This window comes from Punica granatum, chromosome 8 (assembly GCF_007655135.1).
Source record: "Punica granatum isolate Tunisia-2019 chromosome 8, ASM765513v2, whole genome shotgun sequence".
Taxonomy (NCBI): Eukaryota; Viridiplantae; Streptophyta; class Magnoliopsida; order Myrtales; family Lythraceae; genus Punica; species Punica granatum.
This window is the reverse complement of record NC_045134.1, coordinates 22,146,766-22,160,779: the sequence shown is the minus strand read 5'-3', so window position 1 is coordinate 22,160,779 and position 14,014 is coordinate 22,146,766. Positions and strand designations below refer to the sequence as shown.

The 14,014-nt window shown below is 37.4% G+C and overlaps 2 protein-coding genes and 1 pseudogene across 2 annotated transcripts in view; all 3 read right to left on the bottom strand.

The window, feature by feature from the left end:
• LOC116215983 (putative disease resistance protein RGA4) overlaps positions 1-14,014 on the bottom strand; it is a 198,359-nt gene that overhangs the window by 87,020 nt on the left and 97,325 nt on the right. The window lies entirely within an intron of this gene.
• LOC116215999 (universal stress protein PHOS34-like) lies at positions 96-1,368 on the bottom strand. The gene is made up of 4 exons (XM_031551866.1): positions 1,188-1,368; positions 549-643; positions 314-435; positions 96-171 (listed from the first exon to the last, which is right to left on the bottom strand). The coding sequence occupies exons 1-4, from the start codon at positions 1,366-1,368 to the stop codon at positions 96-98; spliced, it is 474 nt and encodes a 157-aa protein (XP_031407726.1).
• LOC116216001 lies at positions 2,487-13,604 on the bottom strand (annotated as a pseudogene).

The window sequence follows — 14,014 nt, the reverse complement described above, 5'->3', positions numbered from 1 at the left end:
AAGCCACTGCATAAACTGCTTAGATCATCTTACTCACGCTGCATCCATAAACCGTGGCTAGACAAACCTGTTTGGGTAGGTAAGCGGTTTTAGTTTCAGGGCTTTTTCACGATCACTACACTGCAGCTTGCGTTGTGGATGCAGTAATCGCTCACGCTCCCTAAAAATGCCCTGCAGAAGATTACAGAGACAAATACTTTAGTCCTATCTTCGTATTGTGCCTATAGAAAATTCATGATTGCATATCGAGTCTCCAAGATTTTTTGCTGCTTTTTTTATGAAGTGTGAGTTCTACTATTGCCAAAAACTACACCGTTTCAGAGCTCCATATCCGTGACTGCCGACGACTAACATGGCAGCCTGGTGCTTCTCCACAGCCTCACAGAGGACATTCCTTGCATCCCCTTCAACCACTCCAAACTCCACTTGATGAACCTGTACCGAAACCAAGATTATACATATAATTGATGTGACTTAGTTTGCAAGTGACTGTATGATACAATACGAAACTGTTATAAGCTGGAATGGCTGTATTATTCGGTACTTACAGATCTGCTATTGCAAATTTTCTTGGCCTTTTCTATCACTAAGGCGGCCGCTTTTCTTAAATCCGACTCAACTATGGACAGAACGACAGAAGCTCCTGCAAAAGCCTTTCAACTTGTTCGGTTTCAACTTTCAAGGGATGGAAGCTTCTTAATTTCTGAACTCCCACGGTGTCATATTATTGCGTCCCGTTCATTATTGCATGCATATGAGACTTTCAGTTAAAAACCGAAGATAGGCAAACAGGAGAGGGAAGAAATTGAATAGTGAAAAATGAGACGGCCAAGCATTGGGCCAATATGGTTTAATAGTGCCCAGGACGTTGGTTACTTGTGGTTGAAGAAATCTTTCCTTTTTCCGTGCTCGGGTACTAGTACAGCTTGCAACAGAGCGAGGACCATGACAACAGCTCTGCTCGATTGCAAGAATTGCCCAGCACAAGTCCTAGTTAGTCTTGGGGAAGGTTACGGTGAAAACATTGATTCAGAAACAACATCAGAGTTCAGTAGAGCTTGAACATAATTAACTAATCAACTCTTATACGTAAGGCAGATAATTGAACCTATAAATATATATATTTGTGCCCGGACAGTTGATTATTTGAACTAAACGGAAAGAACTGTGTACGCATGAACTGTTACCGGGGCCGACCCCGCCAAGGACGGACACGGGGCTGGGTTTGGCGTGGACAACAAGAAGTTTGGTAGGAGACTCAGGAAGGAATGGGACAATCAGATGGTCGACGGTCCACTGGAGAGCTGAGAGGCCATGCTCGCTGTCATCGATCCCGACCACCACCACCTGCTTCTTGTCAACCTCCATGGGAATCGAAGCACTCTGTTCTGTCTCTCTCTGTGTCTCGCGTCTCTTCAGAGAATTATGTTTGTATATTTATACCTGAAACGTTAAAAAGAGAGAGGTCGCCTAGATGACGTACCGGAGACGTCATTTCTGAGCGGGACAGACCTTGATAATACAAAAGGATAAATTTGATAAAAGGACCAAACATTCTAACATTTCAATTATTAAAGGAGAAAAAAAAGGTTATCAACGTGAGTTAGTTCATAGGGTTTATGTTTGTTTTCCGTAAATAACGTCTCGGGAGTTTTGTTAATAGAGAAAATCTATGATTGTGAGAGTTTTATTCTCTTAGTGGACCGATCTAGCCCGAATTGAATTAGCTACGAGGCTCATTTAACTTATGAATATTTGGATATGCACCAAAAAAAAAAAAAGTCTTCTACTATAAAATTTGCAAGGATCATTCTCATTGATTGTATTTCCTTTAGCTAACTTTAAAATCGACATAGGTGCCAACCGCCGACAGGTTACCTCTCGGTTTTAAATAGTTCGGTTATTTTTGTTCTCATACAGTTGCTGTTCGGAACTATATCCCGACCTGAACTGCTCGAGCGACTTTTTCCTTAGATCCGATTGGTAAGTGAGCGCCATGAATTGCTACCTCTATCGCATTTAGTGTCGGCAGACATTTCCAATTAGAAAATTATTCGTAGTGTTTGTAATTTTAAAATTTTATACGATCCTTCTCATGCTGCGATTTCCGAATAACCGGTAAATTTGGCAGAGAATTAACCAGTACTAATCAAGTCACGGCATGCTCTTCAACAATTCAAATGTTGTTATAGACCGCGGAATTGCACAACTATCCAAAAAAGAATGGTAAAGATTTGTCTCGGCTGTTTCTGTTTTTGCCTAAATTATTAAGAGGCGTTTCTAAAAATTGCCACAACGAGCGAAGGATAAATGACGATTAAGCAGGAAATGAACGGGGGGGAACGCATCAGGTAACAACCCACTAATGTCTATCAATAGACTTGCTTAAGCCCCGAACCGTAAAGTACTTAGTACCGGTGCCACAGAGCATCGAAGAACACATCTTGGAATAATCGATTGATCTCTACCAATAGACTTCATACCGCTTCACACGCCTAAAATTGTAAATATCCAATTCGCACTTCGTAGCTCCCAATTGAGCCCATTCTTGCAGCCCGAGATTTTACATCTGGCAATTTACATCAGTACAGAGCATATTTTGAGTTCCCCTTTGGATTGAATCATAAAAAGGGTTGAAGACATTGGACGAATCCGCAAGCTACCAACTTATTCATGTAATTATAGAGTACAGAGTTAATTATTGGAACAGTTATTTATAAATCAGACAATAGTTACAGAACAGCAGTCCTTATTCATACAGAGCTATATTGTACTTTCCATGCGATATACAGGCAATGGCAGTAATCCATCCAATCCAATCGATATGCATTTCCCGGCAGAACCATGAGCGGAAACTCCTAGTGCTTGGTCTTGGGCTTCTTCACGATCATCATGGTGCAGTGAGCATGATGAGCACAGTAGTCACTCACACTGCCCAGAACGGTCCTGCCAAAACATGGAGTCTCCGTAAGATCTTCAACGAGTATGTGCTCAGGGGAACCATCTACATGCTATTGAATTTCCATTGGGAATATACGGGCACTCAGCAAGGTTACATCATCGATGCTATTGAATTTCCATTGGGAATATACAGGCTCATGCTCATTTCCACTTAAAAACTCAAACTGATAAGTAGTGGTATACAAGCCTCATATAAACCCACGGTTCTTTCATTTTTTTCAATGTGGGATTGCAAGCCTGCAACAATACTCTGGTCTTACCTTCTTATAGCTCCGTAGCCATGGATGCCCACGACAAGTATAGATGCGTGGTGCTATTCCACAGCTTCACAGAGAACATTCCTCGCATCCCCTTCTCCCACCTCCAGCACCACATCAGTCACATGCAGACAACCAAATCGTAACTAAACACCTGGGCAACACTCGTTCGTAGACGGCAATTCAACACCCGTATCAATAATTCAAAACTCATTCTGCATATCAATTTTACGAATGCATTTGTCGGCCTTACTCAGACACGGAAGAAGAGTACCACAAAAACATCCGTTTTGTACTAACATTAGCTAAAGTCATAAATATTAGGTTCCGCCACGAGCTAGCTTGCTTTCTCAAAATATCTTTCCAGCCAACTTCGCTTCGTCGAGACTCCGTTGAACTTGAAGTACTCCTACAATTCATATTGACTAATCTGAAGCTGCCAAGGAATAGAAACTGATAGGCACCTAGAGTTCAGAGCCCTCCTACCTCTCCATCTTGGTATTTCTTTTCCGGTTTCCCAGTTCTTCATTAAAAATAGTTTCTTAACCACAGTTTGCTTAAGCATCAGACTACTAATTGTTAACCGATCTAAACGGCTTCAACTTGACCGATGTCACTGCAATCAGAAATCCACATGATTTATGACGATCACTGCCGAAGCTCAATTAATCCAATGAACTGCAGAGAGTATGCAGAAATTTTGCTTTTCTTTCTTTCCTTACCAATTTACTGGTGTAGATTTCCTTAGCCTTCTCGAGGACTCTGGCAGCAATTTTCTTCACATCCGCATCCACAATTGGCAGGACATCCGCAGCCCCTACGCACACGAGGGAAATGAAACATCAATTTCCTCAAAATTTAAGGAAACAATAAGAAAATCAGTATCAGAAGTAGATGACCGGTGGGCGGATTACAACCAGGACCAGCAAGGCCGACGGCGGAGGAGGCAGTAGGTTTGGCGTGGACGATGTAGAGCTTTAAAGGGCAGTTGGGGGCGTTTGGGGTGGTAATTATCAAGTGTCTCCTAATGTTGCTTAGGACCATGTTCAGGGGCGGTGGCCGTCCGCGAGGGGCCCTTACAGCCCTTACTCTTTGTCGGTTCTTCTAAAAATTCAAAATAAAACTCGAGAAGGGAGGGCAACCCTTCCCACCCTCGATACATGTGGGACTCCAGGGTTGCACGTGTATTATTCTCTAGTTATATTAGCACTTCGTGTAGTCCACTATTCATCAACTCTTTACAGTTCTCTCCAGGTTTAGAGTTCAGCAAATCACATGACAGAGTTCGAGTGAGTTGGTGATTTTCTCCTTTCATTCTGATGCATTTGTTTATATAAATGTGTAAAATAGGAACGGTTCGAACGCAAGAAGGCACTTCACATGGTTCGTCATCCTTGATGTGTTTGAGCTATTGGACAGCTGCGGATCAAGCTCCGGCCATTACTGTGTCGACTTGGATGATCTGGATCTCAGGAGGTACCTGAAGTTCTTGGTGCATTTGTACTCTTAAGCTCTTGAGGGGGGAAACCATGGGCCCCAACGGAGATATCGAGATGATATTGAAGTAGAATCTGTCAAATTCACCGTGGTCACGATTCAGTAAGTTCTAATTCTTTCTTAATGCAACATAGTTTTATATATGTGGCTAACATTTCATGCCTTCATTTACATTTTACATACAATAAAAGAGAGCGAAAACTGTGATATTTGTACAAGCCACTGCATAAACTGCTTAGATCATCTTACTCTCGCTGCATACATAAACCGTGGCTCGGCAAACCTGTTTGGGTAGGTGAGCAGTTTCAGTTTCAGGGTTTTCTCATGATCACTAAGCTACAGCTTGCGTTGTGGATGCAGTAGTCGCTCACACTCCCTAAAAAGGCCCTACAGAAGAGTACAGAGTCAAATTCTTTAGTCCTATCTTCATATTGTACCTATAGAAGATTCATGATGGCATATTGAGTCTCCAAGATTTCTTGCTGCTTTTTTATGAAGTCGACCTGATAGCCTAGGCCGCAACACTTGCTCCAATGCCGATCCTCAAGTTGACTTTAATCCTTTCGATGACCCTACTGGCTAGTTTATGTATAAAAGTATCAGTTTCTCAAACTTGCACTTGTATCAAGAACCCATACAATAGATAAGCTAAATGGACTATTAGAACAGGCAAGAGATGGATTTACATTCCAAAGGCTTGTCCTTTTTCCCTTTGTTTGCCTCCAATCACTCCAAGTATTGAGAGCATTTCCTATTCTAATATCTATTCTTGCTGCAACCGGAAACAATTTCTTTTGTTTACAACTACATCTATCGTTGTTCTTTCTCTTGGACACAAGACACTTCTCTTCCATAACCTCTTCCCTAAGAGCCAAGGATGAAATAGTCAAGTAAACATATCTCATACGCTCCAAGTCTTAGACAACGTCAAGGTACTGTAACTAGTCCTTTGAGGCCCAGTAGACTTATTCTTGTTAAATATGCTATCAATCGGATTACAAATATCATATCAAGTAACGCAAAAAATAACAAGATTCAATTAGTTAAAAATATATGTTTCAATCATAATGATCAGGACTTTTTAATCAAACTGATATCCTACCAACTTTTTCAAATCCAACACTCCAAAATAGGAAACGAGAATCATAGTCGAGTCATATAGGAAACAAGAATCATAGCCGGGTCATATTCCTAGTGGGTGATTGAATTCTCATATAATACTAATCCTCATCAGGTTCCTGCCGTTATTGGAAAAATAATACTCTATGAGTGAACAACCCCTTGCTCAGTACATCTCATGTACGGCTCAATCAAATTTGGCTCCTAGTGCTCTAGACCTCAGGTTCCTGCCGGTATTGGCCTATTGTACATAGTTAAGTCCAACCCAACAAACCTTAAATGTCAACTACCTCAAGTGCCTGCGGTTATTGGCAGCCGACAATTTAAAACATCTCATGTTACAAGATTCATGTAGAGGGATCACTTGATCTTGCTCATGCCCTCGTGTATCCACAACCAACAATAAGATAGGCCAAAACTCTCTAGAGAATGTTTTGATGGAGAGCCATGACAGAAGTTCCTAACCTACTGCCACTTTTCGACTTAATATTTATCCTTGGGAGATTCTCGAGGAACAACCTATTTACTATTAAATTTCGCTTTGCACATTAACCGTATTCGATATATATCACACATCACATACATTCAACATGTGGACATGAAAAATAAAAGGTCTGATCATGGATTAAGTATGCGCTTTTGGGGTAATTTAAATAAATTAACAGTCTTCAAGCTCCCTAGGCTCCATCTCTGAGTTTTCTTTGGGCCTTCGTACATTAAATAAACATATCATTGGCATGCCAAGGAGAGACCTAGAGCTAGTGGGCTCTCTAAAGTACAAAACTGAAAATTAAATAAATTACAATCCAAAAATTTAAGTAATTACAACCCATTGCAAAAATAGTACATCCCATAAATAACACAACCAATCACATCGGTTTCCTAAAGCACGTGACCATCCTAATGCCACAAAATTTTATTAAGGAAACAATAGTAAAAAGGAAATATAAATTCGTGCCTATTTTGTAACAATTACAAAATCCTCCAAATATCATTTGGAGTCTTCTAAATTTGAAAGATACCAAATATCAAATATTTCAGTAAATCTTTCAAATCTATCAATACTTATATTGATATCCATCAAATGCAATAGGATATCAAATATCCTATCTATCCATAAAATCCATTCAATATCTTATATTGAAATCTATCTTATAAATTTTTTAAATATAATATATTTAGATTCCAATATTCGATTCTATGGATTTGCTTTTCTTATTTCAAAAAACACTAAACATCACATATTTAGTTTATTTCAAAATACACCAAATATCATTTAGTCTCCATGAAATCATCTTTACGGATTTTATTATGGTAACATTTCAAATATCATATATTTGATAATTTCTTATTTTGAAAGATATTAAAGGTGTGCTTGGTTTCAAAGTAATATTCATTACTCTATTTCACTTTAACTTCACTTATCTTCAATTCAACAACACAATTTATTACTTTTCATTTTTTTCTTCAATTTTTTATCTTAACAACCATTCAATTTAATTTTTAATACTAAATTATCTCAACTATTCATTACTTTTTTTTATAATTCAACAACACAATCATTACTTCTCTCAACTATTCATTACTTTTTCCACTTTTTTCAATAATTTAATAACACAATTATTACTTTTTAAAATTTTCTCTCTCCACCTTATTATTACAACCCAATTAAATATATATATATATATATATATATATATATACACATAGTTGGAGTAGAGTTGAGTTTATTTCTAAACAACCCCTAAATATCTCATATCTAATAAAACAACCCCTAAATATCTCATATCTAATAAATCCTCCAAAAATTTCTTATCGATATCACATATCAATATGTTTCCATAAGATCGGATTTTATAGAAATCTAATTTTGGTAAGAAATTATTTCAAAAAAAGATTTTCCAAAAATATCGAAAACACCATCACATGACCTCTGCAACATCAAGTTGCCACCGCCCCTCCAGCAGTTGTACTACCATGAAGAACAGCCGACCCGAGGTTGTTTTGGCCGTGCATGACCCACCCGCTGCTTCCCACGACAGCATGGACACTTCCGGCATCTCCTCCGTGACCTAGAGCCTTGACTGCAAACAACCCCGAATGGATGATTGCAGCCACAGGCAGCATTGCACAGAGGCTGAACAGCCGCATGTAGCCACGGATCGACGAGGGAAGCTCGACCACAACAAGCCGCGAATTGTCATCCACAACTCGGGTCACGACCAAGAGCACCCGAGAGCTTTTCTCGAACATGAGAATCGTTCTCATGTTGTTTTCAACATCGTTTCAATGAACAATTCGGTAAAAACGTAATCTTTTACCAAAATCAAGGCACATCTAGCATATTTAATTGAGAGCAAAGGTGGCTCTGATACCACTCAAAGAAAACAATACCAAAAACGAAGCAAAAGCGGAATAAATGATAAATTAAAATTTCATTCATTCATAAACGTATGATCGACATCCAAAATTTTATTCTGAATGCATGATTTCATTTTGCCACAATTAAACAATGCTAATTTGATAATCCTACTAGGGTTTATCGAAAAATATATCGTTTGCAAAATCTCTGCAAGTAATCGCCTTCTTGAATAATCGGCTGAAGCTGCCCAAGGTTTTGGCCTCTAACTCATCCACACGAACGCGTCTTCTTTGCCAACAGGTTGTTCCTCCACAACTCGAACTAATCTTCATGGGTTGCCCACACGACCGGACTATGCAGTGAACTCCATGTGCAACGGTCGGCCAACGAAAATAAATTTTCTCTAGTCGGCCACGAGCAAGCACGGGCTTTTCTCTTCTTGGCCGTGACTTGCGTCTCTTTTTTTGGAGTTGGCCATTAACGCACATATACATATATAACACATATATATCTATATATATGATTATATATTTGCCAATTAGCCCTAAGGATTATTTAGCAATTATAATTAATTCACAATTCGGATACTGATGCTTAGCACAAATATATGAGCAGCAGCAAATCCTAGTTATCCATGTATGAGATAACATATCTCAGTTCTAAGCCCCAAAGACTTTAAGTAGTTTATAAAACCACCCGTGAATTATCATAACTCACATAGGTCTTAAAAGGAAAAAAACTGTAATGCACGTACTAATATATAGACATTATATATATATATAGTAACTTTCCATTTAAGGATACTATTATATCAAATATAATAATTCCTTAAACAAGTCCACATCAATGTTGGATTTGACTTCGGGATGTGCTAACACCCTTCAACTACATCACAAGTCTCATACGATAATTGATTACTAATTAATAGCCTCTAGGTTCATCACTAAATCGGGAACTCCTTTCCACAACCAAAACCACAATTTCCAAAATGCCCTTGGTTTCCAAAGATCATGAGTGATGCCTAACAGCATATCATGATAATTCAATTAGTGACGAATGTGCGACTAAGACATTTGGGTGAACCAAAACCCATGACCATATATATCATGCACTCGAATCCCTTCAATGCAGATATCGATCTAGTTAGGGTTATGGTTAATGTCAAACCCTATATATATATATAGTATATATAGTAACTTTCCATTTAAGGATACTATTATATCAAATATAATAATTCCTTAAACAAGTCCACATCAATGTTGGATTTGACTTCGGGATGTGCTAACACCCTTCAACTACATCACAAGTCTCATACGATAATTGATTACTAATTAAATAGCCTCTAGGTTCATCACTAAATCGGGAACTCCTTTCCACAACCAAAACCACAATTTCCAAAATGCCCTTGGTTTCCAAAGATCATGAGTGACGCCTAACAGCATATCATGATAATCCAATTAGTGACGACTGTGCGACTAAGACATTTGGATGAACCAAAACCCATGACCATATATATCATGCACTCAAATCCCTTCAATGCAGATATCGATCTAGCCCGGGTTATGGTTAATGTCAAACCCTATAGCTGATCATATGGAACCCCTGAGCTTCTATTCATAGATCAATAGAACTTAAACTAGAAACTCTATTCTATTTCTATTTAAGCCCATTCACCTTTGCCAAGGGTTTCCCGATCGAGAACAGAACTCAAACTCGTAGGATCTTTTCCTGTTTACTCAGGTCAATGAATCTCATTTCGACTAAACAGCTACTTACATTCACAACTAACTAGAACCACCATTTGCCGGATACTCATGCTTAGCACAAGTATATAAGCAGGAGCAAATCATAGTTATCCATGTATGAGATAACCATGTCATCTCAAGTAAAAGATGACAATCGTAAAGCACCACATGAATATTATATGCGCGTCACAGTTCGACTCACTTTATCTCTGTAAGTGTCCACATGTCTGTCTCGATATCAAATATCGAATAATATGAGACTCACTACTCCATCTTTATTAGTCTATGTACAAAGGTGGTGGTCTATCCGGGGAATGATAATGCCCAGCTAAGATTCCTACGACCGCGAACAATTTAAAGAAACCTGTACCAGAATACTCCGTCACTCATATTCTCAACATAAACGATTTATGAATAACAAAATAAATATCATTGATAACTAGGAATTATCCAAATACATAGACTTTAGGGCATATAATAGGCGATACCTCAATTTCAGAGACCAATCCTCCAAATGGGTCCCAAGCTGCTTCAAGCTACAACTCGATCCTCAGCTCTAAAGATCAGATTGTTGCTTGTCTCACCAAAGTCTTACTAACTCCCACTTCTCTATTCTTTCGTCCAATTGTTGCCCTTGGGAAGAAGTAAAAATAGCCAAATATACTACAGAATATGCATGTAATATAAGAGTGTATACTCATGGGGGATCTAAGATCCGAGAGTTAGTACTGCAAACTTTGCTCTATTTTTATCTATAGTAAAGTTTTAATATCATATACTGGATTTCTCCATAGGAAAAGACTAATATTCTGTCAAAAAACCTACCTTGCAATTTTCTGTCGATTAATCCCTAAAAATACTCTATAGTTTCGTTGATGGATCAAAAATTATATTTTCCATAAAATAAAAGTTTTGCACAGGGACGGGGCCGGCTCTTGCACTTGGCAAGAAAGAATTAAAATAAAAATTTTGCACAGGGTCGTGCCTTGCACTCGGCAAGAACGGCGGTCGCCTTAGGCCCCAAAATATTAGGCCATTTAGAAGAGAAAACGACATACCTTATTTATAAAATAATCCTATTAGTCCATAATAATTAAGGCCTCTAATTCCTAATAAATTTCAATCTATCTTCTTTACATTAGTTAATTGGCACAATTAGTTTGTTATTTATAGAATAATCTTATTTATCCAAATAATTTTTTTATATTTCTCATTATTTAATTTTGTTAGTGTATATTAATTTGATTAATTTTTACATTTTTTTATAAATTTATTAGATTTATTCATTTAATCTATATATATATATATATATATAAACGAAACACCAACCGAATTCTCACGCCTTCATATCATCACTTACCAATTTTTTTCTTATATTCATCAAGGGTTTTTTATTCAATAATTTAGATTTACGTTAAGGGTTTCATGGATATTATTTAATCACTTTATGTTGTTGTTGTTGTTATCGTTTTGTCTTTATTATTTATTATTAACAATTTATACAAAAGAGGATCCAATTTTTGAGTCAATAATTTAATTTTACGTTAAGGGTTTTTTTTTAAGGGTATCAATCACTCTAGGGTTTTTTTCTGTTCCTCGGATACAATTTGATCCTTCTGTAGCCATATTACCCAAAATAATTTTCGGGTAGATTTTTTGCATTATTATTTACTATGATGTTGAGAATCTAAAAAAAATTATTTATTTTCTTTAAGATAGTATCTATTTTAAAGATAGATATAATAATTTCAATAGGATGATTATTTCGTTTTTGCTCTAGACATGTATATATATACACCAAGAAATCAAGACAGTACCTATGAATTAAATGGTACACAAATCCTTAACATACATTGTCCAATAAATATGTTAAATATATAATTTACAATGAGATAGATTCTTAGCTACAGAAGAACAATTTATACAATAGATGATCCAAATTTGTTCTTATATTTCGTTAAGATTTTTTTATGTCGAAACTTAAAGTTCTATTAGAGTTTTTCTCACAATATAAACAACTATATCACATTGAGAAGACATACTATGAAAAATTAGATATTAATTATGGTTTTTGTGATTTTGTCCAAAGTTAATTATCTTTTGTAGAATTTTTGTATTTTTATTTGCGTTGGTACTAAGAATAAAAATTACTTATTCTAATATTTAACTATTTCACAAATAAATTTATTATTATCATGTGATGTTACATGAATATCGCACTACAGATGTTTGATACTTTTAGTATAAAAATGATTATTTTATTTATTGGATATTGAATAGTTTTCAAAACTTTAATGTTACATTATACATCCATATATTGGATATACTTATGAAGTTATTGATATACAAGTTCCAACTACACACCATCCCAATAAATATGTGAATACAAATACATGTTATTTCTTATGGTTTTATCTTTTATAATCTAATGTCTTATTTTCCTATTTCTTAGATTATGTGTCCCTTTTTTTTTCCCAATTCAAATACCAAATATATTTTATCTTTCCAATTGTTTTTTGAGATTTTACTATAGATTATGTGGTTCTATCCTGAAATACTACAATTCTATACAAGATCGTGGAGAGAGAACGGCCTTTATTAAGCTCATTTGTTGTCACTTTGACGGCTCAAAAATCACTAAGTCCATTGCCTCCGATACAGATTATGACAATATAACATGAAGGATATTTCCCGCACAACACGTGAGTTTTCATCTAGTTAAACCCATAAACAGAAACTAGCAATCACAGAATTAAAAAAGATTGTTCCTATGAATCAACCGTTTCTCCATTAACTGTGAAGGAAACTCTCGTGTAAATTCGAAACCCAAAACAGAAGCTAGCAATCACAGAACTAAAACATCAAAATGACATCTGAAAAGGTCGATAATCAGAAATTATTGCGATTAGCATTGCCTCAATTCTAAAGCAAAATGGGTATTCGATGGTTTACCTGTCTTGAATCTCGAAACCATCATGATTGCCTTTCCCTAGCCGTGTTCCTGAATTGCCCTCTAAAAGAACTCCTCCCTCATTCATTCCCACTGGAGATGATCTTGTCAGTCACCTCCTTATCCGAGTATTCACCAATCATAGTGCAGTGCCGTCTCCCCACGATCTCGTAACACTCGGTCACCATCCTCTATTCCTGCAGGAGGCAGAGAAGGTGGAGGAGACATCGGGAGGAGGAAATTTTTAACTGGTCATGAAATCTGAAAAGAACTCCTTTTCGTGTTCATGAAACAGCCCCGGTTCTATCAGAGGGCAATGACTGGAACCCCTCTCCCGGGGTCATGGAATCTGAAAAGGAAAGGGAAGCTAGAAGAAAAGGTCTTACCTTCCAAAATCGACGAACAAATCAGAACTCCTCAGCACCTGAGAGACCGAACAGAAACGTCCAACAATGACCTGAAATCAACCAATCAAACAATTTAAGATCACTTCAAGAAAATTCAAATCATGGGTTCTGTTCATTTGTTTCTAATTTAATCTCAAAATTCGAACCTGAAAACGAGTTCAAGAACGAGAATTAGAAACAAAGACAGACCTTTCCGAAATGGACGATCTAATGACAACCCCTCAGCTCCTCAGAAATCGAACAGATACACAGAGAGAGAGAGAGAGAGAGAGAGAGAGAGAGAGAGAGAGAGAGAGAGAGAGAGAGAAGTGCGGCAGAAGTCTGGTAAGGTGAGGGATACAGTTTAAAACAGAGAAAACTAGCCGTTGGAAGTGCTCTCAACACCTTATTTCCGTTTAATTCGGAGGGCCCTCCCCAGTGTTTTTTAATTTAAAAAATGTTTCCTTTTTTTTAAAAAAATGTTCAAAGAACCCCCAATTCGGAGGGGCTCTTCTCTAATTGGGCCTGCATAGAAGTAGAGGGGGCAGTGAGGACTCCCTCGTCGCCATTCTGCGTCATTGGAATGGTGATTATCAGGGGACACGGAAGACCTCGTTTGGGATGGTGATTATCAAGTGTCTCCTGATGTCGCTTAGGACCTTGTTTAGGGCGGTGGCTGTCGGCGAGGGGGCCCTACAGCCCTTACTCTTTGTCGGTTCTTCTAAAAATTCAGAAAA

Excerpts from the sequence above, each read along its gene's own strand:
- LOC116215999 (XM_031551866.1), bottom strand. The coding sequence starts at position 1,368 with ATGGAGGTTGACAAGAAGCAGGTGGTGGTGGTCGGGATCGATGACAGC. Across the intron at positions 644-1,187 it reads CCTTGGCGGGGTCGGCCCCG|GAGCTTCTGTCGTTCTGTCC; the intron begins GTAACAGTTCAT and ends AGGCTTTTGCAG. Across the intron at positions 172-313 it reads GGATATGGAGCTCTGAAACG|GGCATTTTTAGGGAGCGTGA; the intron begins GTGTAGTTTTTG and ends AATCTTCTGCAG.